Source organism: Falco punctatus, assembly GCF_963210335.1.
Source record: "Falco punctatus genome assembly, chromosome: 2".
In the NCBI taxonomy this organism is placed as follows: domain Eukaryota; kingdom Metazoa; phylum Chordata; class Aves; order Falconiformes; family Falconidae; genus Falco; species Falco punctatus.
In genome coordinates, this window is record NC_137581.1 from 43,449,339 (window position 1) to 43,475,621 (window position 26,283).

Here is a 26,283-nt window from a genome sequence, read left to right on the forward strand (position 1 = left end):
TGCATTATAAAGAGTTTATATATTACTATTATCTTTCTATTTATTACATACAGTTTGCCTAAATATGCAATATATGACCCTACCACAAAAGAAAAGACACAAAGGTTCCTAAAACCTTGCAGATTCTTAGATTTGCTACAAATTCTGTCTGTATTAGGTAGCTATCCTTATTCATAACAATCACAACCTGCCAAAGTCTGTAACAGCAGCTACAGTATTTATAATTGTGTTGTGTATTACTAATGTAGTAAGTAATATGTTGAGAAAAAGGAAGGTCCTTGTTCTAAATCTCATGCAGATCCTATGCAGGATCAGGCACGTTGTAGAACTTCCTGCATTGCTGTCAGCCTGGACATAACATGAGGTAAGGGGGAAAAGCTTTGATGAAGGTGTTTGATAAAAAATTTGGTTTTCTAAGGAAGTAATTCACAAGTTGTTTGTCTTGCTTAATTAAGATACCTCTGTTCTTCTGCTCCACAGCCAATTGTTTTTCAAGTGTTTCCCTCAGTTCTCGTTCCCTGAAGAGCTCCATCTTCAGTTCTGTCTTTTCCAGTTGGACCTGTTTCTCTTGAGCTCTGGCATTGTCAATAGCAACCTTTAGTAGACCCTGTTCAAAGATAAAGTTCAATAATGTTTGAAGAATGTTAGAACAGCTGATATAATAACTAACTTCTGTTATTTTTCCTTGATTAGTCATGAGATTTTACAAATGAAATAACCCTGTTACTGGGTCAAAGACTCCCAACAGGTGGGAGAAAATCTGTAAAATGCTGGGAGACAAGTTTTCCCAGAAAACACAAACTCACCATTGACTGTGCATATAATTCATGTGAAAAAGTTACAGGGATAGGTTTGATCTTTGTAAGAGATAGAGACAAGCCTACATCAGGCACTTGTCTGTGATCAAAACAAAAATCTGTCCCATTGAAAATGAACTGGCAGTCTCACAACTGCATCATCCACAGAACAGCAAATATAGTCTCTAGCACAACTCAAGCCAATGGAAATTACCAAGGGAGAAAGGCTCTTCCAAATGCTTGCCTTTTTCTCCTTATTGTTATTATTATTTTCAAATATTTTCACGTTCCATAGAGTTGCCAAGGAAGACAGGGTTATTGGGATGCTAAGCAGAGGACAGTCACAAAACAGGAAGATACATCAATTTTTAAAAGTCCATTATCTGACCTTGTACAATTGTTATCTCACAGCAGAGAACATAACACAATCATCTCTCGATTTCTTGACCTGGGATGGTTGAAATAAACTCTACCGTTTTTTGTTATCGTATCAGGAAGGAATAATTCAGCCTATTCTAAACTTGAGAATTTCAACTTCACAATTCCTCCTTTTTTGCAAGGAAACACAAAGATCCCAACACAGCTAATAACAGACAGTTAGGACACTGATAGGGTATGAAAAAGAGGAGGAGAAACAGAATTGAAATAAATTAACATGGAGAGAGGAAATATTTCCTTTTCCATTTTGCACAAGCCTGGCCATCAGGCTCTTAGGCATACAGCTGAATCTCTGCTTTTGAAGCTATCATAATAAAGTAGATAATTAAGCATGGATATGTGTATATGAACCACTATAGATATAAACTTAACTCTTCTGTATCCTAGGCAAGTCTCCTCACAACTTAACTGTTGAGGTAATTTGACTCAACATAGATTTAATTATTGATATAAAGCAAAACAATGCCAGCAAAAGAAACCGAAGAGTACTCTGCAATAACCCTACTAGGGAGGCATTCAGCTAAGATAAAAGGTTCACACTCAAAATTCAGTTTCAGAACAGCCACTCTACAGACATGAAATCATGTCCCCCAACTCCCAAGTAAGCCTCCTCACCCTCAGGCATGCTTCCTAAATTGGATTCTAGGTTGCATGTTTTTTCACTAAAATTGTTTGAAATATCTCCAAAAAGGAATGGAAAAAGAAGTCAGCATGATGATACTTGAGAAATGGAAAAAAATAATTTTCATGAGTGTTACTCTGCACATTTATCAGACTAGTCTTCCCAATGTCAATGCCTGCTTTGAAATTTGTGTCCCTCAAACTCTTCATTTAAGTCTCTTTTCAGAGTCTGTTATTTTCAGTACGCCTCATCTTCATTCTTAACTAAATTGTTGCCTCAAGTGTTGTCTCATTCAGAGCTTAATGCTTTGCAGCTCTATATTACACTTTAATCTATTAAAGTCCACAGGAGCTGAAAGAACACACCACCTTCCGACTGCAAGGCCCAGACGGTCACCAAAACGATAGACACTACATAAGTATAGAACCACATTTTAAAATATCTAACAATGGTAACACAACAAATGTACTTAGAAACATGTTTAAAGTTTTAGCAGTTTTCTTTAAGAGAATCAAATGCTATTCTAAAATAGCTAAAACACAATGCTATTTTGTGTTGAATGTTACACCTGTATGACTACTAAAGAAAACCACATAAAGCTAAACATAAAACTCTACAGACATATGTAAAGTAAAACAAAATTTGAAATATTTCTAAAGACTTTCCAATCTATTTTTTAAAAAAAGTTAATATCCACCTGAATTCTGTTCCCCCACCATATTCTCCTACATTTACAACCATCATAAACTATGTTTTCTATATGGGATGCATTTGAAATAGTAAGAAACTTAAGTAGGAGTTGTTTATCAATACCTGCTTCTGGCTCACACTTAAACTCCAGAATATTTTAATCTCCTCCAATTCATCACTTACTGGAACATGTGACTCATCCAAATCATTAATAAACCAGATCAAGTGAAATTACAAGAAAAGTATTTGTTGATGAAAAGTGTATTGTCAAGTAAGTTTAAAGCTGCAAACACTCTCCTCCCAAATTCTTACAATCCATCTTGTTTAACAATAAAACCGAGCTGGTAAAGCAACTGCCATCTTTACTCAATTCAACTACATTCATGTACATGTTTCTTCTTCATCAAGAACAAACAATTAGTAACAAATGAAAGAGATCATTACATCAAGTGCCCTTTTAGATCACCCCAATTAAAACTTTAGTTTAGCTGTATTTTAATTCTAAGATACCAAATTCTAATTTTCTGCTCTGATTGCTCTTGTTGACTTATCTTTGAAAGATGTACTCTCAGTGCAAAGCCTAGAGATTATTTAGCAAGATGCCAATGTTGGCACCACTTAATGTGTTGATTGGTTGTATTATCAGTAGCAGTTTAAAATAAATTACTATTAAACTATTATTGTCCTTGGCTGACAAAACACAATATTTTGGTGTTCTTTAAAATAATGCTAGTGTGTAACATTGATGTGTGTAATTTTATATTAAGAATTGCTGCAAAGTATGAAGCTGCTAAAAGCATATTACATTTTCTATTGAATTTCTGCACCACACTTCCTCCCCCAGCCTTTCCTTTTTTTACACTTGGTAACATAGCTAACAGTAATACGTTACCTATTGCTGCTGATTATGTCTGAAAAATATTAACTTTTCGGAGCCAAGACCCACTAGGGACTACTTACAAGCTACACAAAATTAAGTTTCATTTTTAGAAGTTAAATCAGTGCACATCAGTAGGCGTCCAATGTGAAAAAAGATCTTCACTAGAGCCAAACTGATGCATATCAAAAGTGCTGTTGCTGCCAATGACGGCTCTAATGCAAAAATACTGGAAATATTCAATGCAGAAGGGGGTGAGAAAAACAACTAAAAAGTAGAGCTTTCAAAAATCATCAGTGCCCCTTGGAACAGGAATACCAATTTCAGAGTTGCATGAAATTCTATTAATTCTCCCAGTGGATCAGCTGTAAAAGATTATACAAAATACAGTATGTCCAACTTGTATTTGCTATGGCTAATCCTCTAACTTGATATTAAATCAATATGCTGCCAATGACAATGGGAAATGCAGTGCAACAGGGGACATTAGGAAAAAGAAAATATTTCCCTTTAGGGAAGGTCAGATGTTATGGAGGCTGGATAATGATAATTGTAGTGAACATGCTCAGGTTCCAGATTTGTTTTTAATACAGTATGGCTCTATCTGGAGCCAGGCTTTAAACATGGCATGCCATTCTTCCCCTCCGTGTCATTGCTAATACATTTTTCATTCCAATGCAATGTCAAGAATGGACATTTTTTCCCTGGAGATTTACAGATCGTTCTGATTTTGTTTGTTTACTTTAATGCACTTGTTTTAATAGTTTTCACTGATAAATACTTCAGAAATCTTCCAAATAAAAAGTTAAGTTGATATATGTTTGATGTTTATTCCTATTCTCTGATGTATCCAAAAGGACCATCACGTCAGGGCAGTCTACTGACCCTATAGAAATTAAACATATATCAAACCCCAGCTCAGCCTTAACACCAGTATTACCCATCACTGTTTTTAAAAAATGCAAATAATGTGTTGCCTATTTTGAAAGAGGTGGAGGGGAAGGTATATAGAAGCTCTTTCTCTTCCTATCTACATCTAGCGTGTTCCACCTAACATTACCTACACAGTTACATGTGACATCAAAATGGCCTTACAAGTTAGTCTGATGGTGCACCTACAAGATCATGTCCTGCTTCCAACAATCACCCACAGTGAGTGTAAAAGAAAAGCTAGAAGAATAAGGCATGCACACAGTGAAGCTTTCCTAGTCAAACCTCTAGCTTCCAGAGATTTGTAGCTCCCGGGCTTCCTTTTGCAATATTAGATATTCATGGTGAAAACACTTCAAAGTAACATTGCTTCTCTTTTAGTCAGGAAATTATATATAATTTGAATGCTTTAATCATTAAAACTTCTAGTGAAAGGCTCACCAAAAAAATTAATATATACATTTTTAGTTCACATTAGAGGTTAAATTTTGAATATTTACTATTTGTAACTGACTACTGGCTTATAACATAAGCAAGGTAAGATAACACAGCTTGACTGTCTCTACAGATGACTCCAGAAAGACATTTTGTAATATCTCAGATTAAGTATCTCCGTCACAGGCAAAAGCATATTGCACAAATATAAATGACATTTTAATGCTTTCTCTGAAAAATAAAATCATTCTTTTGAATTTTAGAGAAGACAAATAACATGAAGTAAAACTGCGATTTTTACTTTATTCAGCATTTGCAATATTTTTCTCTTGTGTATTTAGTCGTAGATGGTAACAGTGCAGGAGACTCACAGCAATAAAGCCAGTAGTTTGTTTTGTTTTCATAGGGGAATTTAGTTTGTAATCATGCATTTCTTTTATTAATATCAATGGGATACTTGCAACTTATTTTACATATCTCTTTAAAAATACTTAGCAACAGGACTGTGTCAATACAATACAGTCTTGATAGAAAGATATAGCTATCAGGGTGCAACTAATTCATCCCTTAGATATTAATGGAAATCCAGCTCAGCAACAGTAAAGATTCATACTCTAAAAGCTTAAAAGAACACTACTATTAACCAAGAATATTGCAGTATCATGAAAGGCTGTGGCTGTAACATACTTTGGCATAATAGGACCATGACTCAAAAAGGTGAACTTAGGCAAGGGGTACAGAAACATCTTTAGCCTTCTCACTAGCACCCACACAGAATTTTGCTGTGACCCACCTTCCATCACCCTTCATCCTCCCTGCAGCTGCACATAGACTTCCAGCATTTAATCTGGAAGAAATCAACAAATATACATTGGGAGGGAACAGACATATCACTTCATTTAAACTCTCTGGGGAAATTTATTTTCTCTTCCTTTTAGATGTGCAGATATACATCTGAATAAAAATATATGTCCCCAATCTCATTTCTATATTTTATGTGTGTATTTGTTTAATTATATTTTGTTAATTTATTATTTGCATTTCAGCAGTCACCAGCAAGAAAAAAAACACATTGGTTGTTCTAAGTATTGTATACTGTTACTATCTCCTCTTTAGATTAACAATTAATTAAACGTATTTTTGTTTCAATTAAAGTATTTATGGAGAAGTAAGAAAAACATATATACAATGTACAAAAGGAAATAAACCTAACTACCAGCCCCTGGTGACAGCGACAGCAAATAGGCTTGTCTAACATTTGCCTAAAATTACAAATTAGTGATTAGGGGCTATCCATTTAACTTCAGTATGGATGAAAGACACAGACTCACTTGTGTTTAGTGGCCAATTTTAAAGGAGGACTCGGATGTCTAAAATGGAAGTATGCATAGTTAGGCACCAAATTAATAACGTAAGCTCCGCAGCACCTGAAAGACTTTTAGCACATTTTTTCAAATATCAGAAGTGTTTAGAAATATTGGTTCACATACCTAAAAACACTGTCCCCATGGCAAGTTTTACGATCCTCCTTACCCTGACAAAGGTCAAAATCAGAGCTCCTAGTACGCATACAGTACCCTAATCCTGTCCTATTTTAAACCAGGACAGGCTCTACAGCCTCTTCCGGAGGTATCCAAGGTCAATATTATGCAGATCCTCTGGATCCTGCACCTCACACAACTGAGTATGCACAAGGGGATCACAGCACAGATATCTACCATCACGTTCATGCACACTGGTGTAGCCAGAGGCTGCTTGCCTATGTATTCACATGGCCATCATATCCCTAAAAACCAGGCAACCTCCACTACCACATGTGGTAGATTGTGCATGCACCACGGTTCCATGACCTATCAAAGATGTATACTTGCCTTTCACAAGCAGACATATACCTTTTCTAGAAAAGGAAACATCCATATTTTTGTCATGCATGACCCTGAGGAAAAAAACCCAGCGTTTACCAAACCCACTCATCTACCATTTGGCTAGATCTCTCCTACTTTCTGTTTCAAAAGCACCTTAGTGCTGGAGGCGGGGAACAGACTGCAGGCCAGGTGATCTTTTCTAGAAAGTTAGATCTGCTCCATTGCTGCATAGCTCCAGCAAGAGAACAGTGAGGGATCTCACTGCTCCACTTCCCCTTTGAAAGGGATATGAAATTGTTCTGGACCAAAGGAAAGCAAAGAGGAATTTAACCAGCGACAAGAGTTCAACTCCTGTACTGAACACGCCATGGGTTGCAGGTAGTGTTTATGTATTTCCTAGCAAAATCACAAACAATATTGCAAGCAGGTACCATAGTACAGCCTTTCCCCTTTCCACAAATCCATTAATGAGTTCAAATTTGTAGTTAAATACCTAAAACTCTGTTCTGAAAGTGTCAGTACTACAGTATCTAACTCATTTGTGGGGCTGGGGTAGCCCGCTCTCATTGCAATAATTGCTAAAAATGGACACCATTTTAAATGGCATTGATTAGAGAAACTGCCACTATTGTGTAGGTTATCGTAATAGGCTACTGTTTTAAAAATAATATTTAAGTTTTTCTGCACAGGTGGGAAAATTAAACTAGCTGCTTTTTTTTTTTTTCTTTTTTCTTTTTCTGTTATGAAGTAGCTTTATAATGTTGTCCTGGTAGAGATTAAATAGAGGCTGGGGGGTGGGGGGGTGGGGAGGGGCAGGGAGAGGGGAAATACCTTGATGTTATATGAAAGGATTCCCAAAGATCTGTGGAAACCACGTAATTCAACATGAGGACATACTGAAAAAATCCAAAAGGACTTATGTCCCACCTATTTAGCCCGATAGATGATTCCTCGTGAAGCAGAACCCCAAGGTAAGGAGCAGTAAGTGCAAAAGCACAATGACAGAAGGCATAAAGAAGTCTCTGGCTTCTTTAAGGTGTTGCCTTTTTTTTTTTTTTTTTTTTTTAGCTCTTCACTCCAGGTAAGAGTAGGGTTGTTTGTGGTTTGTTTGTTTTTTAAAATTAATGACTGAATTTCACATTCATATTTTCTGTAAAACTGAATGTGTTCTTGGCAAATTACTCCTGGTCATTTATCCTGAAGTAGTCCAGTGCTCTCATGTTCAATCACAAGATTAGCTAACCTGTTGATACTGAATGCTTTGCTCATTAGGTTGCTGTCTAGAGACACTGAGTGCACACATTTGTCAAAAAAATTACTAAGAACTTTCCTGTACATGCATGCACAGATAAAACAGATGTACTTTGCTAACTGTATTTCTTCCTTCAAAAAAATTACATCCTTTAGAGATTGCAGCAGATCTATTAGAAGAATGCTAGCTGTTGTAGAATTATCTGGGTTTATGATTTAAATATTTAAGTTCCTAAGTCTCAGAACCACAAAAAGCCATCACAAATATGCTCCTTCAGACCAGGCAGATATAGCAATACTGTATTTTTTCATTACTAGATCTCAAAACATCACCAATGAATGGTTCACATGCATTTCATAAAACAGCTCTGAAGTGTCATAAAATTTAATGAGATTGCTTAAGAAAGTAAAGCAAGCAGGATTTGGCCCTACTCTGTCACAGAGTTTGCTGAATAGAATACAATTGATTTTATGTATTTGCAGGAATCTGCAGGGGAAAATACTGTGACAAATGCATTAGAAGTTAGTAGCTAAACAGATGAGGCTTATTTGGAATGAGTACAATATGGCTGCATTATTTCCTGCGCTATCATTTTGCTTCTGCATGCAACATGCAACCATACTGTTGCAAAAGTTGCATCTGGGGAACACATGATCACTGATTTCCTGGACAAAATAATCTTCATTCTAACATGAAACACTAAAATCTTGGCTCCAAGCTACATGCTAGTGTATACCTTAAATAATATTTGAATCAGGCTGTACTGTACACACAATAGACATCATAACTACCGAATAGGAAATCTGCATAAAATTTGGTAATACCCTTTGAAGTCTATTCTTTGAAGACAGTACTTTAAGTGAAATGAGCCTATTTATAAAATAACTGCATTTTTGTGAATGCTTTTATGGCAGACACATTTCAAATACTTTAAATATAATTTCCACCTTAGCACTCCAGAAATTTAAAATAACTACTTATTAAAGATGTGTTTCTCTGCTTAGTAAATGAGATAAAGTTAAACAGTAAGATACATTTCATTAGCCTGTAATAAAAAGAGCATTTAAGACAAAGGTTGTTAAACACACCAATGTAATTTTCATCGAATTGTCTGCTGTGTTTTAATATACAATCTGTATTTTTACGTACTGTATTTGACAGCTTCTAAATTCATTTGTTTGCTGTGGTTCCTTTAAAACCTAAATTACTAGAAAGTTTCAGTAAATTAGTTGATCCAAATAATCTTATGAACTGATTAAGCTAGAATGGTTATATTAATTTAGACAAATCTGCAACTGGCTCCTCTCCATCCCTTTAAGCTGATCTACTGAAAGGCCTACCTGGATGTTAGTCAGAAGGGTCTCTATGGAGGACAATCCATCAGGGAATAGAAAAGGAGATGGAAAACCTGGAGGTAGTGGTTGCCCATGCCCAGTTAGAGAAAGTTTGTCAAGGCTGTCTCTTGCGGTTGGTGTGGAGAGCGGGGTCTCATCTGTATGTGATTGAAACAAAAATATAGAACAAGTTACGCTTGTCTGTTTTTATTAGACCTCAGTAATGGCTTCCCTAGTGGTTTCCAGAACATTTATTGCAAATTGGTTCCTGCTATCAGGAGAAAATGCTTTCTGCTGAATTTTCTTTAATGAAAAAGCTGTGGAGATACAACAAGATAACATTAATGAGTAACTTTATAAGCCTTTTAAATGCAGTCTCTAATGAGACTGAGTTTACAGTGCCATAGAATCTTTTTAAAACAAATATTATCTCACATATACTTGTGATAATATATTCAGGCTGACTTTATGGGCACCTTCCCAATTATCTCATTTTAGTTTGTGTTCTATTTGGATTGACAATAGAAGATTTTCTACTATGACATATATTTTGTATACGAGAAGTATTTGAATATGAGGCTTCCCATACAATTAACCCTTCCCGCTCTTAATGGTTTCACTTACAGCTCAGAAGATTCTGCAATACCGAGAAAAAATACAGCTCCTCAATGTATTTTTAATGAAGAAAGTACACCTGATTCCCACAATTGAAACATGCTCTGAACAATACATGAAATTAACAGCATGGTTAAAATCACTGGCCTAATTTTTTTAAGCATGGACATCTTCTAACAATTAGTGCTAAACTCCTTAGTGGGATCTTTGTAACAATCACATCTGATCAGTTCTGACATCACAATGGGAAAAAAATTCCCACAGCTTGAAGACTTCTAAGATTGAAGTTTCACACATAATCTATGAATGGATTATAAAGCAAGTGAAAAAAAAACCCAGAAAACACCCCCCACCCCCAGTTAATAGAAACTTCAATACTCTGGTTGGGTTTATTTTGTGGTTTTGGGTTTTTTAAACAATTTTATAGACTACTACTGATATAATACAGAAATTTAGGTCAATTTCTTTGCACCAGATGTTAATCTGGATTCTTCAAAAGGAAAACTATCTATACATATATAGACACACATTTATCCGTACATACTCTTCTTACCAAGGGCTCAGTCATTAACTGACACATATTGATTATTCTCAATACAATACAAGGACATCAGAATGCAGTCTTGGTATTACGCAGATCTCTGCACGCCTATTTGACTACAGAAGAGTTTGTCAGACTTGCTCTTTTCCATTTGGGCTTTGGTCATTATAAGATATCTAAGTTTGAGGATATTTTAATTTGGTTTTGTTTCTGCACTTTATTTAATTATAGTTTCAATAATAGTTATATTCATCTATTCATCCTATTATGCATATTAGAAATAATATTATATGAGTTATGATCCTAGTTGCCTAAAAGGAGTTCTCTCTTTGACTAGGGTGCAGTATTTTCTTATGTGGACATACTCTAGGACCAGGAAAACTGAAATCTGCAGCAACAAAGGGTTAAGAGTATACGCTTTGTCAAGCTCAGGACCAGAAAACCATAAGACAAAATCCCAGTTCATTCCAAGAGTCCCCATCCAGCGTTACTCCAGAAGGAAGCAATCTCCATCAGTCATGTTAAGGTGCAACATCTTGCCCCATCTCCACACCAGCTCTGTTGTGCCAGCCAGCATTTACAGTGCTAGATTAAAAGCCTCATCCACTATGTCCCTCTGCAGAAATACCCAAACAGCCATTTGGATATCTGCTTCTGGGCTGATCCCACTTAATCTTTCTATAGCCTTAATCACTTAATCACTTTCTATAGTGAAGAGAAGAAGACACCAGTTTCAGGTACTAATCCATCTGAACTACCACAGGCATCTACTGCAGGAGGAGACCAACATTCCCTGAGAAGTGTCTGTTGCCTTTAAGAGAAGCCTATGATGACTCACTCAGACGGAAAGTTGTACTTTTGGTGAGATTAGTTCTACCATGGATGCTGTTCTTCCTACCTCACTGTGGTTCAGGCTGAGAGTAACGCACACAAGGAGTAAGACCCCATTTCATGTCCCCCATTTGTCACAATTTGTGCCACAATTACCGCTTTTTCATAAAGTCATCATTCAAAAGCTTACCAAGGCAAGCTTTGTGAAAGGAATTGATGTTGACCAAGGGAGGAAGACGTCAGCCCACTCAGAGTCAGAAAAGATTTTTTCAGCTGTATTTAACTTTTCCAGTCATATCACAGTGTTGAAAAAAAATGGCTGTAGATTACTGAACAATTTCCTATCTACCTTACCAAGATTCAAAGCAGTCCCTGAAACATGCACTCTTTGGGTGTATCATCTGTCCTCATGCTACCCCACAACAACACGGAGGTCTCTGTAGTCATTTTGTATTAACATACTAAAATTTGTCCCTAAATATGATTTTTTTCTTTTCTTACATACCAGATAAAAGTGACCCACTTAATTTCATAAGCCTTAATACACTTAAAAATTATGCTCTTCCATGCAATAACTGAGACACAGAAAGCTCCTAACACAAGTTTTTCACAGAATTTAATCAAGGGATAAAGCTTTTTACTGTATTACTACTTTGAAATTAAATACATATTATGTTTTCTGTACTTTGTGCATGCTCAAAATACATTATGAAGTTTGCAAAGATTTTCCTAACAATGTGTGGCATGGTGTTGCAATAGGCAAAGAAACTCCAAAAAAAAGGTTAGAATGGTATGAACTCAAAATAACATCCAAACTCTTATGTTATAATAAATGACAGAAACAAATTTACACTGAAGGGTAAGACTAGAGAGCTGAACTTACTATGAACTTATTTTAATGAAACATCAACTCAGAAAAAAAAGACTAATGTGACTTTGTTTTCTTGATGTCCCATGTGAAATAAACTTTGAGTGTGAGTATGTTTGAAACAGAGCAAATGTACATATTATACACAGGAAGCATGGATATTTGTGGATGTGAGATAAGCAACGATTGAGGGAACCTTGGAAAAACTGCATTTTTAAGAAAAAACACACTGTAAACACAGCCAATTAAAACATAACCGCCTATCTTAGTAGCAAAATAATACGACCTCTTGCCATTACAGCATTAAAAATCTTCCATTCCTGCAGAAGTCCTCTTTTCTTAATAGGATAAGATATCCTTGTTTCCAGATAATCATTAGCCTAATATCTTTTAAGCAGTTGCAAAGGAATTACTAACGTTTCTCTTAACCTACTAGCAGAGCAACACTGCAAAAATGATGAGCCCTTGCTGGGAAACAGAGACTTGGCATTTTAAGTCTAAACGCATCAAAGGAAGCATTCGAAGACAAGTCAGGGCAAGAGGGGAAAGAGGGTCAATCTACAACTCCATTGTCAGAGTTGGGAGCACAACAGTGTAAAGAAAGGGGGGGGGGGGGGGGGGAAAGAAAGAACAAGGCAGAACAAAGAAGTGTCCGAGCCTGCCTTGGCTTGTGCTGGGAACTGAGATGTTATAAATTAGCAAATAAACAAGGATGGGACAAGCTGTTACCCAAGCCTCTACAGTATCTGAGCAGAGATGAATATGTGCCTTGACATATGAACTAAATCACCGTAATAGGCAAGTCTGAATGCGACACATATCTTTAAAATATTTGTAAACGCTACATCCACTCTATCCATTGTGCCTCAATTTCCAAAATTCACGTGGTTTTGTTCAAACCAGATTTTATCTGCTAACAGCAGCTGGTTTGGGCCAACTACAACAAACATTTTTCACTGTATTTGGTTTGTTGCCATTCTATTTTATTCTTTCACCAGATAACATGGAAACAGACATCCTGGAAGCTGTGACAGCTATTTAAACAATAACAGATGAATAGAGGTAGCTATTCTCTTGTCTTTGTTCCTAAAAGCAAGTAGGTTAAGTTCAGACTGGTCACCAATCAAACTGGAGAATATTGATATTGCCAGGATTTGAAAGCAAGCGATAATAGCTGCCTCCAAAAAATACTATAGAGATTACTGTCTTTCTGTAATCATTTAACCTTTTTTTGTAATGCATCTTGATGCTTTTTTATTCTTTGTAAAATATTTCACATGCATTTATTCCTAAAACAGGCTCATTCATACCATTTGAATGATGAAAGAGGAACACATTTTCACTTTTTACTATCATAAATCTGGTGCATACATTTTTGTGGAAACAATCTATTCCATTTGGTTTAATACGATTCTACTTTATGTTCTCAAACACCCTTTATTACCAAGTTTTATATGTCACCTTCCTCAGAGTTACAGGTGTGAGAAGCTCTTCTATTTTAATTAATCTGCAATTGTTGATTTATATTAACACAAAAGAACAGGGAGTCCCATGTCCTGAACTGAAATGTTCACCAACCTCAGGCACATTTACAAAACAAGTCCCCTTGCTCAATTCCCGTATCAGTTGGCTGTTTATATAGATTTGGTCATTCAAGATTCACCCTGCATATAACTAGGGGCAATGTGAGATGACTGTGAAGGATGCTAACGATCTGTAAAAGGAATGTACAAAAACTAACGCTAATAAAAAACTTTTGGTTTGTTTGTTGGTTTTTTTTTAATTTACATTTTAGTTTCTTCTTTTTATGCCAAAAACATTTCTCCAGGACATCCAAATACTCTGAAATTAAAACATTTGCAACTGTGGCAGCTGGAAATCTGGGGAGAATATAAAATATTCAAACAGACTGACTGGCTGGTTGTTGTTTCTGTAACATTTCAAAGAGGCTGGTGCTCTCACAGTTAACAATACCATTGGAAACGCTGTCCGCTGGGTTCTATTTCTTGGCTTGGTATGTTTGCCTGAGGACTTTGGGAATAGTAACTCAACAATAATGAAATATGACTAAAAGATTAAAAGCTTACATGGAAAGGACCACAGCTACTAAGAATGTGGGTTTTGGATGTGTACATTGCACATGATGGCTTTACACCTGGTGCAGTCACATATTTTTGTGCAAATAGGTCTTACAGAACTCATACATCTGTATATCACTCCTGTCATTATGGACCATTTTCATAAGGGGCACAGCTTCAAAATAAGCTCACTTTCACTTGATGTAAAGGACTACACAGCAATAAAAGTACATAAGAACCTAGTTCTCTATATGTACACTTTAGAGGTAGGTTTAGATGCAGGACTTGCCCATCAACAGTAAGACTCATATTTACTGACTGAATTTAACCACTGAAAATGCAATATTCTAGCTTGATGCTTGTCCTTTTTGGAAAAGAGAGCTTCAATTAATACATTTACGGTATATTTTGAATCCTTTTAAAGAAAATGCAGTCTCTACAGATCATTCTTCACTACCGCACAGGTTCACTGAGCATGCTGCAGTCAGAGTTCTCTCCATAATGGCAAATCAGAGCCAGATGGAGAATCACCCCCTGAACACAAGATCAGGGACATCTCTTTCTCCCAGGTTCAGTGATATCCCTTGTATGCTGGTACTTTGTAAACCAATTTATTTGTAAACACAGACGAAAAAACGGAATGCATTGGTAGCTGGAATCAGGACGTGGAGGTTTGGAAACAGGGGTGACTTCACAAGGAAACAGGGACTAGTCAAGATGTGAGGGAACACTGAGCTGAGAAAACAGGAAAGAAGAACACTCAAGGTGTCCGAACACTTTGGAAAGGGATAAAAGGATTGGGATTATGTGGTGAAGGAAGGGAGAAAGAGAGCTTAGGAACAAGAAATTTACACTGACTCAGCAAGAAATAAACAAAACAGTTAAACTGTTTTTTTTTTAACACAGCGTATTCTGTACAATTAATTCTTGCAGTATTCCAAGAACTGTTGTTCAATGTAAATTAAATTTATAGCTGTCAATAGCAAATATTTAAAAATACGTTATTTAAAGAGCATGTGTTTAGTTTTGTTAAGGAATTACTGGTATAACATCAGTATAAATGAATGGATAGAGTTGGGAAAATATATCCAAAAAGCAAAAATGTAATTAGTGGTGATGTTCCAGCTGTGAGGATTTCTTCAGGCTTTTTGGACTAGATCAAGTTGAGTTTATTCTTCATTTTACATGTCCCTAGGAGGGCCTCAGAGTCAATCAGCGCAACTTATCTAATTTTCTCTTTCAATAAAAGGATTATTTTAATAACCTTTATCTTAATTTGCAGCCTATTACCGATTTGGGCTGGGTCAAGCAGTATTTGCTGATTTATTTATTCTAAGGATTTCACAATACTTCAGAATAAATTATCATTCATATTTTTAAACAAATGTATTTTACCATACAATTGAATGTTAAAATGCCAGTGATATTTCCACTTTGTGTACGTTGGCATCATAACACATAATGTACAAAACAAAATTATATGTTTCCTCTGTCTCCATAATAAAAATTATCCTGTTCACTCACAGAACTTTTCCCACAATTTTTATAGTGTATAGAATGGTCAGAAATAACGAAGAAATGGGATAGTCAGAGATGATTCTGCATATATTTGATAATTATAAAGTACAAATATCCTGAACATCTGACAGTAATTTACATTAATTAACTCTAAAGAAATATAAATTCCTAAAGATAAAATGATGGTTAGACAGGTACACTAAATACCTTAAATGCATTTTAAGTAATAAATTAGCGTAAATACAAGGTACTTTATAATATTATAACCTGCAGTTCTTAATTATGAGAACTATGTCCATTATTTCTTTTTTAAAGATCCTTATATGCTACTGGCAGGGATTGGATGCAGATTAAGGCCATCTGTGCTTTGGATGCCGAAAAAAGTATAAATGTATTTTACTGGTTAATGTCAAATGTCCCAATTAGAACTCTGCTAGCTCCACTCCATCAGCCAGGCGATACTGAGTACTAAAAAGAATGTTTCCTGGCTTCATAGCAATTCTATGGGAACTGCTTATATGCATGTGGAGGGTTGTGTATATGTGTCTCCCTATAGGTTCAGATGAGTCATTCAACGTTTTTTCTAAAGTCTTGCTGAGGGGTGTCCATAATCATCGATGCAGTAAAGGGATATCTGGTTAGGAAATCAAAACCCACCATTCCTGACACTAGCTATTTAATCTCCTTTACTGCGTTGGCTACAGAAGCTGGCTCCCTCACCTAGGTAGCCTGATTGTACATCTAGCTTTCCTAAATGTATGCAGAATCAAAGATCAAGCCAAGTAGTTTGAGTCTGAGCTAAATTCCTGATTAACATCAAACTTCAAATTAGGGATCGGACTTAAAGACCCCATAATTAATGCATTGTACACTAAACCTCACATTTTTGGAATTATGGACATAAATATGCACATCTCAACTGATATAAGCAATACGCAAGGCAATACATCCACAGTATGCATACTTATTTTTGTGCTGCCTGTTCCTTCCTATACTTTAACTGTCTCCATATGGCTACTGCAAAATTCAGAGGAAAAAATGTAACAGAAGGCAACAATTGCATTTTGCTAGATCTTATCCGTTCATTTCAAGTGCCTAATGATTTGGATTAATAATCGTCTGGACATGTTTCATGGGAGTTGAAAAACATATATTATTTGGGGATTTAAAGTGATTTAAAAAATAAGGAATATCAGTAATATTAGCATCTTTTTCATTGTTAGCTGAAATAACACCACTCCTTTTTTGTATGGATAACCATAGTTAGAAGGGAATTCTTGATAGGAGCACAGCTGGTAACTTGTAAGATGAAGGTTTTATGGTAATACCTGGAACTGCATTGTTCTCACAATGTTTTTCTTGGTCCATGTTCAGTTAATAATTCTAATATTCATTCTCTTCAGGGGAGGAAAAAAAAAAAAAAAAAAGGTCAACATTTTCAAGAAGTCCATATCTAGCCATGTTGCAATTATGGCCCATTTTCTTGGTAATATGATGACAGCATGAATCAGATGCCCAAACAGAAAATGAATAGACAGTGATGTGTCTGTGCAACACTCGTCAGCTGTCATTCATTCAGTAACACATAACCTGTCCGACACCCTCATCCCCAGAGTGCTGGCAAGCAGATGAGGTTGACCAGGCATGCTTGGCGCCTGGTGTAAAGTGGCAGCACAGAAGTCAACAGTACTGCATTTCACAAATAAATACGTCAGAGAAGTTCAACAGAGAAGACAAAAGAGATTTAGACTTCGCATTTATGGTAGCTTATACTGGTCATCTGTTGCAACAGAAAAATATTTAGCCGGTCAGAATTTGTAAAACTGGATTTATAGATAAATGTATGTGTTCTGTTTAACTGAATATTCTTACAGAATACTGTCATGTTTCTTCTTAAAATAACATGAGAGAATATCATATTTTAGATAAAGATATAAAATGTTCAGTGACAGTGCTTTTTGCAGAAATACAAGTTTAAAACACGTATACTTATATTCACTTTCCTGTAAGAGCCTATTAATGCCCATGCTTTTGGTAACTTCTTTTATGAATACTATCAAGTGCCTCTAATATTCAGACTGACTGTGTATTAATTAGACCACTGAGTAAGATGACCAGTCTAAAAATGCAGATCAAGACAGAAACATACTAAGAAAACTTGTTCCCAAGCTTTCTCCATGCCAAAATTCTTATCCCAGATGTATTAATGCCTCACTCTCACAGCCAAAGATGCCGATAAAATAAAATAATCAAGAAAGAGTCAGATGGACTTATCCAACACAGCTCTATGGGCCTATTGGGTAATAGATTCAGGAATCCTTGAATATGCAAGGAAAAGCTAAAAATAAATTGGAAGTGCAGGAGAAGAAACCCTGCTTTGATAAGAAAGTACCTAGGGTACTGTGCTGGTCAAGCCCTGCAGTCATGTTTCCATGACGTTAAGGGTGTTTTATCATCAATAGTTCAGTAACATCCAGCCTTTGCTTAAGTACCCAAATGGCAATACATACTTTTTACAGAAATACATCATCTGGTGACTCCAAGAACTCTTCTCACATATAATACAGTAAAAAAGATGTGAAGCATCCCATTTTGACAAATTCCCGCCAGTAAAAGTACAAAATGAGTGATCAGGTTTAGTATCATGAAGCAGTATAATGCATAGGCTTCCTTATTTTGGGGGTTAAAACCCCCATACTTGAATAAGAAGCTATCAATTACATTTAATTCTCTTTTCTAAATGACTTCACAGTAGTTTGTTTTGTGAGGTGGTTTTTTTTTAACAGATATAATAAACAACCTTAATGTGTCTATCTATGGAATGGTTCCAGTACTCAGATGCAAGTGCTGTAGACAATAATTGATGTACACATTTTGGATTATATGGTTATGATATCCTAATAGAAATTTGGCTGTCTGCCTATGGGAGTTCAATATGAGTTTCATAGTTTATAGCATCAGAAACAGTCCTTTGCAATATTATAGCCACATTTCTCAACCCATTGCCTATGGATTATATCCCAATATCTGATTTTCACAGAAATCCATAATAATAAACAAACCAAAATCCCCAAACCTCAGAGTGCTCAGAAACAAAATTCAGAATGGAAAGGCAAGCATTTTTACATCTGATATGATTCCTCATGCAATTCATTCATCAAACATCTGCAACAAGCTGCCAGAATCTGTCCATTAGTGAGATTTCTATGGCATTCACTAGCTTGATGCTCACTGATAGAATAATGCAGAAGTTTTACCTCTAATGTTTTCTGCTCCATTTGAGGCATCTAATTTACAGTGAGATTTGGCTTGCATGTGTCTTCATGTCTTGGAATATGTAATTTATGCTAATATATCAGAATACATATTAGAGAAGACCAAAAAATATCCGTTATGTATTTATGCATTATGGGTCACATTCATCACTGATTTAAGAAGATAAAAAATAGTTTGGAGTGATCATGTAACCTGTATCAGTTTCGTTTACATTAGATACAGAAAATTAAGGTAACTTACAAAGCAAACATGCCACATACTTGCTGGTAAACTAAAATCTTTCCCAGGATCCAGTTTAAAACCTTCGTGCAAATTAAATATTGCAGTCAGTCTTATATCTCTATTGTATCATAATATCAAGGAAATATGCATTGTTGTATGTACAACATACAATGTATGTACAATATGAGTTGTAACTCCACTACAGGGACAGATCTTTTTACTAATTCTGATCACATCAAAATTTTTGTAAATGTTTCCATGTTTATGTGAATAACATAATTGAAAAAATATTTATTCCAATACTTAAATAATAATAAATGCTATGTAATAGAAGCAAAATACAAATCCTAAGAGTGGTTCAAATGCTCTCTCCTGTTCTTTGATAATTCATATATGTGATAACTGTACATAAACAAAACAGGAATCAAAAGATCTTTACCGTTATGGTACTGTGAAAACTGTTACTACCTAAACAAACTGAAAGAAATTGCACAAGCTTTATTATCTTAACTTGATGAGCTCCTTACATATTTATAACACTTTTATTCAGTATCCTGATAGCAGGTTGGGTTTTAGCCCAGCTAGTAAAAGAGCAAGAGCTGCTTCACGAAATTACCACCCTGCATGGTTCTGTGAACTGCTGCACCCAGAAGGCTGAGATGAGAAAGTCACAGCAACCTTAGTGATTTTTTTTCAGGTCTTCAGAGGACGCCAGTGCTACTGATGCAGGCTGCTCTTCTACCAAATTTTAGCACAATTCAACGAGCTCAAAACCAAAAATTAAATTCTTCTTTAATTATAATTTTCAACATCACTTTCCTTTGTCTTCTCTTTGTCCTAGCTTTTCTGTAACTCAGTATATTCTACTGCTTCCTCCAGCCTTTTCCTTACTTCTCAAATGTTTTTCTCAGTAATGCTTTCTGTTTTGGTAGTTTCTTCCCCTTTCAAGATATGAAGAAATGAGGCTGCTTGTTGAAATTTCAAGTCTAACTAAACACCAGAGGAGAAAAAATACAGTTAGGGAAAAATAAAAGATTGTGAGAGAAATCTGAAGAGACAAATCAGCCTAAACAATCTCCATATTTGCAAAATAAAACAGATCATGACTTCTTTTCTGCTTATTCATTTTCACATGTAACACTGTGAAAACAAGATCTAAATCATTATCAAAACAGATAAGAGAGTGGAAAATAAACTTTAAAATACATCTTTATTTTATGCTCCATTTTTCTATATTTTGGTGTAATCATAACTGGAGTGGTCCTGATCCAACTTTCAATATTTTTTTTAGAAGTATAAATAATTCAGGACAATATAGATACGTTTACATGGGTATGTGTAGGAAGGTTCAACATTGGGTCCAGTGGTTTGAAATATAATGAGCATTTTACTATCTCTGTGGTCTATAAAACCACATCATTTTCACTGTGGAAAGCAAATGAAGATTTGTTCAGTACAAAAGCAACAGACATCTTAGACATCAATACAGCAGAGATCTGTCACAGATCTTCTTGGCTTTGTAGAGGAAATAAAGTTGAGTCAATGATCTAACCGTATACTTAATCTCAGTTCCCAAAATGATTAAGAGTACAGAAGCCAATTTGAAGTCTAGTATGTGCCTCATAACCTCTACACAATGTGTTAAATTTGTGTTTGAGGTTAAGAACAGGAGGGACAGACACACAGACACACACACACATGCATGTGCGCGCACGCACACACACACACCGCACACACCCCTACATCCACACACAGACACACACCCCGAAGGGAGCACATTCAGAGAAACTTTACTTTAACCCTATCAGTATTTTTGCCTGTTCTGTCTTTGTGCAGCATTAAGGGTGGTATTGTACAGTCCCATTACACAGCAGATGTTAAATGCAAAGCAAAATAGTCAGTTGTAAATGATTGATGATCCTCTTTCTTTACTATTTCAAAATAAGCCCTGATTATTTATATAGTTTTGGACACTGTTTGAAAGCATCATATTAAACCTAAACAATTGATCCATTTTTCAATGGCTTTTGTGTGTAATGTATTATCCATGTTTTTGCATTCTTCTGTGCAAAAGGCCCTGGTGTATCAGAAATGTTTAGAGTTTTGAGGGCTCCACCCAGTCCATATGGTAGATTTGCTCTGTGTGTAAGACCTACCTTTTTCCACCAGGTCCATATGGCAGGCTTAAGCTAGCCAGGGTCTTCTATCCTCCATTGGGGCCATATGGCAAAGAGAGCTTGGTGAACACTCATTTACCTTGTATTAATATTTTATATGTCACTAGCACATACGCATACATACAGACATATATGAACTGATCAGATTGGGTAGAAAAGACTTAGCTACTGAAAATACCTTAGGCACATATGTGATACACCTATGACAATATGATATGAGATGTGGACTCTGTTTTTTCTGGTTTATTAGAAACATGAAAACTCAAATATATAATTTATCAAATTATTTGATTAACTCATGGTTTAAAATATTTTGACAGATTATTATTGAACTATGCTAACATACTGGTAGAAATTAATACAGACAATATTTCACTATTAGTTTTCAGTATTACCTTACATGAACAGAACCAAATCCCTTGAATACACCTACTACCAAAGTGTGGAAACTATAGACAGTGAAAATATTTGTTTAAAGAGTCACCCCTATGCTGCCCTACTAATAGCACATTTTGAGTAGGTAACCGCTATCTTACTATATTTAAATGAACTGGCAGTAAACCAGACAAACAATAATTCAATGTAGACAGTGAAGTATATGCAGAGAGAAAACTATTTACAAGTGTCATGTAAATAAGTTACTATTTCTTGCAGACACTATACCCCTACTATTACTACTGGAGTAAAAAGACGAGAGTATCAACCCAGAGGCATAGTATCTTCCTTCTACTGTCTGTATGTTTCCTGAACCACTAGAACCAGATGCTACAAAATGAGTAAAACAGTTGCATTGGGTTGGATGATTAAGGACATGGATTTAAAAACAACAACAACAACAACAAAATGATGGCAACCTTACATTCTAATCCATATTTTTGAAGTAATTACTCTCAAATTGATACATTGTTTTAGTGTTTACAAGTCAACCCAAAGTTTTGCTGTAATTCTGAAGTAATTTAGGAACCCTCAGCATTTTATTTATACAGGAAAGATGGAAGCAATTCGTAACATGTTTATGGAAGTTTTATTACACCTACAAGGTGATTTAAGAAATGGAACAATAGTCCCCAGTAGCAGAAATTTTACAAACAACTTTTACTTATTTGAAACTCAGAACATTATGAAATGTAAAAATTATAATATATTGGTTTTAATCACAGGATTTATAGTGCTTTCATCTGGTTTCTTCTTGTTTCAGTTCATGTAAATAACCCTTATGTTGTTAAATGAATATTCAAAAATTTCAAAGAACTATCAGTGTTGTAAATAAATAGCATAGAGAATTCAGAACACGTGTGCATGTGCATGCTTTCATAGTTTATTTTTGTATATAGCATTTATGTTTTGTTCTGCAATCAATCAATAAAATATGGAAGAGTTTTCCACTTTAATATACCTTTACATTTCAAAGGAGGCAAATAACAATAAGCATTTTAAGATACCGTGAGTATTTTACTAAAGATTAAAAAAGGGTAACTACTATGCTCATGCCTCTTCCTCCTGTCTTCTTGCTTTTGATTGATTTAGCCAAATACAGCTAAATCAATGAAAAAAATATTTATTAATTTAAAGGGTTAAGAAACATTACCCCAAATCCTTTGCCTCTAACTTTAATTGTAGGAAAGGCACAGTAGGTATCTTTTGGATTTATTTATCCCCTTTGTTTCAGTTGTTCTTTTTTGATATATTCTCTCTATACTGCCTTTTGCATGTTCTGCTTCTGTTTTCAGTTTACAATGTATAGGTACAAACTTTTAATTCTGAATTTTGAAGGATTTGTCTATCTGTATACATACACAGCTCTTTGTGATCAGTGGAGTGCCTAGAAGAGATGAAGAATAGAATCCTTCTGCCTAGGTTATCCAGTCTGCCAGGGAAGCAGTACTCTAAATCAGGACCTAAATTCTCCATACAACAAAGAAGAGAAAGCCAGTGTCCATCAGATGCAGCTGACAGTGCCTAAACTGTAGCAGCTAGATTCTCCCTCTTGAGGTTTTCACATGTACTTTTCTCATTTCCTGAATCACGCAAAGAACTAAGGACTGTTTGAGAAGCCTGTGTTTCAACAGCATAGATCTCTATATATAATTTGGAACAGAATAAGAAGATACCTAGATAGAATACTTATTTGCGTAATACAATTTAGAGATGGAGAATCTAGTCGTGACTAAAAGTATTAGTACACTGTTAAGATGCTTGTCATGTTAGCATAGCCTACAATTTTAAACACATTTGTATAAATGTATAAACCATAATTTTATGCATTGTACTTTCTCACTTAGTCAGCAGTTTTCTCTTTTGGGAAAACACGTGACATTAGTTCAGCATCTCAATTAATTTTTTTATACTTACATACATATAAAGAAAGAAAAGATATGAACCCGACTTCATAAATATAATTTGGTGGGATTTTGTTAAGGTTTAGAAGTATAGATTTGTATTTGAAATCCTCTGAAGGTTACAGGGTGAAACCTTCCAACAATATCTCCAAGTCTTCAGGGACCAAATCCCATTATGTGGAGTTCAGTGAAGAGGGTAAACACTACCATAAAGAAATACAAATTGCACATATTTCCCATTTAGCCAGTGTCACAAAAGATCACCATTTAGAATTCTAACCAGTTAGGACTTATTCTTGGAGGTCAAGTACCTTGTGAACCTTGTCATCTCACTGATGACATCATATCCCATCCATCAATTCTTTCAGGAGCACACTTGCCATCTGCTCAGCACGCTATAATAACTTATTAGACATATTCACAGGGTAACAATCTGTACAATGACACTGTTATCTTAATGCTGGCACATAGAGACATAGCAGCCATCGTTTCCCTGTCACAGTACAATTATTCTACCTTTCAGCTAAAAAACAAGTTACTTGGATATTTTAACTTCTTATTAAATCATAAGGAATCAATGAATTCTCATCAGAAATATATGTTGACTTTGTGGTGGTTTTTGACCAGGAACTGATAAATTAAGGCTACAGAACAATGTACTAAGTTCAGTTTGATATAACTGGTTTGCACCTTGAAAGTTTTTACTGTCATGCTCATTCTTTAGAATGCAAAATAAACAAATAAAAAACATACAATACAATCACATGCATACAAATAGCACTGAAATCCAACTTATTCTTTGCAAACATATTAACAGTCTAGAATTAACATTTACTATTTCACTACCCGTCTTAAACATCTCTTCTTTGTAACAGCAATTACTCAGTAGAAATAAAATATGCAGCCAAAGTGCTCATATTAAACCTTAAGACTTTTTGAAATCTAAAAGCAATGGGAATTTTCATAGATGTCTATATATTTTTGCAGCTTTCGCAAATCATGTGTAATATTTAGAATGGTTAGCACAGCTGCTGTCACAGCACTTATGACTTAATAAAAGTCCACTATAACTCTCCCTTGACCTCAAAAAATATTTTCAGAAAAAGGGCAATATTTATTTTGCATTACACAGAATTCATCCTCTGTTCCTTCCTTTGGCTCGTCATTTATTCCAGCTTACACTGTGATCAACATTGTACTAAAATAAAGTCAAGTACAACAGCCGCTCTCTGCCCATCAAAACTCACAGACGTCTGCCAAGCACTTGTAACAGCTGGTGTTACATTAATTAGTTTAAACTATTTATTTCATCCATCTCCAGAGCAGATTGAGCAAAAACATTAGAGATTATTCTAGCATCTGTAAGTGCCCTGCAAACATTAACCAACGAAAGTTAGAATATTAGTCATTAACTTATAGTATATGTGATTCTATATATTTATTGTAAATAAAAAAGAAAATCCTGCAATTTAGCATAGCTCTAGTAAGTTTTCTTTCATTGCCTTTTTATAAATCTGAGGTTTAAAATTATACAAGACTTTGTGCCCATAAAGTTTCTTTTTGAAAAAAAAAAAAACACAACCAAAAAAAACTACCAACCTTATTACTAGAAAGCTATTATAATTCCTGGCAGCACGGACCATTAAGCAATATATGACAGGGACTGGGTGACTCAGTGGATTAGTCAGAAGTTTTATGTCCACTGTTGGAATCCAGCCCTAAATACAGTGATCAAAACAGTGTTATCAAATGGTTGTAAAAATCTCAATTAAAATCACTCCTATAGCCTCTACTAAGTTTTTAGTGAACAACATAATAGATCTTTCACTATTGACAGAGTTCTCACAACTATCTTTTTTCTTTTAATAGGCTGAGAATGGATGCTGGCAAAAGAATGTTGATTATAAGAGGTCCTGATGCTTCATTCCCGACTCAAATGGCTCAGAAACAGAAGCCAATGCAAGAACGGCAGGAGCAGGCTCACAGCCACTGTCCATGGCCTGGCCTCCATCAAAAATAAAAAGCTTCCAACACTGCTCAGTGAAGTACTTAATGTGAGAATACTTATTTTTAGTGCCTAGGACTCATAAAGGAAATCAGAGTCCTGTGCAAACTCTTAAGGGGTAACTCCTTCCTCAGAGAACTCAGCTGCAAATAAGCACAGGGGGAAACAGAGGCACAGAGAGGTGAAGTGCTTTGCCCCAAGTCACACAACAGGTTATTGGCAAAGCTTGAAACATGATCAAAGTCTCCTGACTCTCACCTAGTTCCGAAACATTGCTCCGTGAGTTCTCCCAAAAGAGCATCAAAATCCAATGCTCACTTGCAGAATAAAAAAGCAGGCTAATCTATGTATGAAGTTTACTAGAATCAGACTCTCATCCAATAATGTCCTCAAGTTTGATAGGATTTTTTTTCAGTATCATATTATGAAAATGCATGTTATAATAATAAAAAAGTAGTTATTGAAATTAAATGCAACTAAAAATAGTAATCTAGTTTATCAGTTTAGAAAGCTATACCTACACTCAAAATATTCGTATTTACAAACAAAATTAATTAACAGGTTCACTGCCTC

The 26,283-nt window shown here is 35.4% G+C and overlaps 1 protein-coding gene across 6 annotated transcripts in view; it reads right to left on the bottom strand.

Moving 5' to 3' along the window:
- The window catches only part of DACH1 (dachshund family transcription factor 1), a 371,271-nt gene that overhangs the window by 40,814 nt on the left and 304,174 nt on the right, over positions 1–26,283 (bottom strand). For all 6 annotated transcript variants that reach the window (XM_080376870.1, XM_080376869.1, XM_080376867.1 and 3 more), the window contains 2 exons: positions 9,247–9,398; positions 460–607 (listed from right to left, as the gene is read on the bottom strand). In XM_080376870.1, coding sequence (XP_080232996.1) covers positions 460–607; positions 9,247–9,398 — 300 coding nt within the window. The remainder of the gene's footprint in view (positions 1–459; positions 608–9,246; positions 9,399–26,283) is intronic.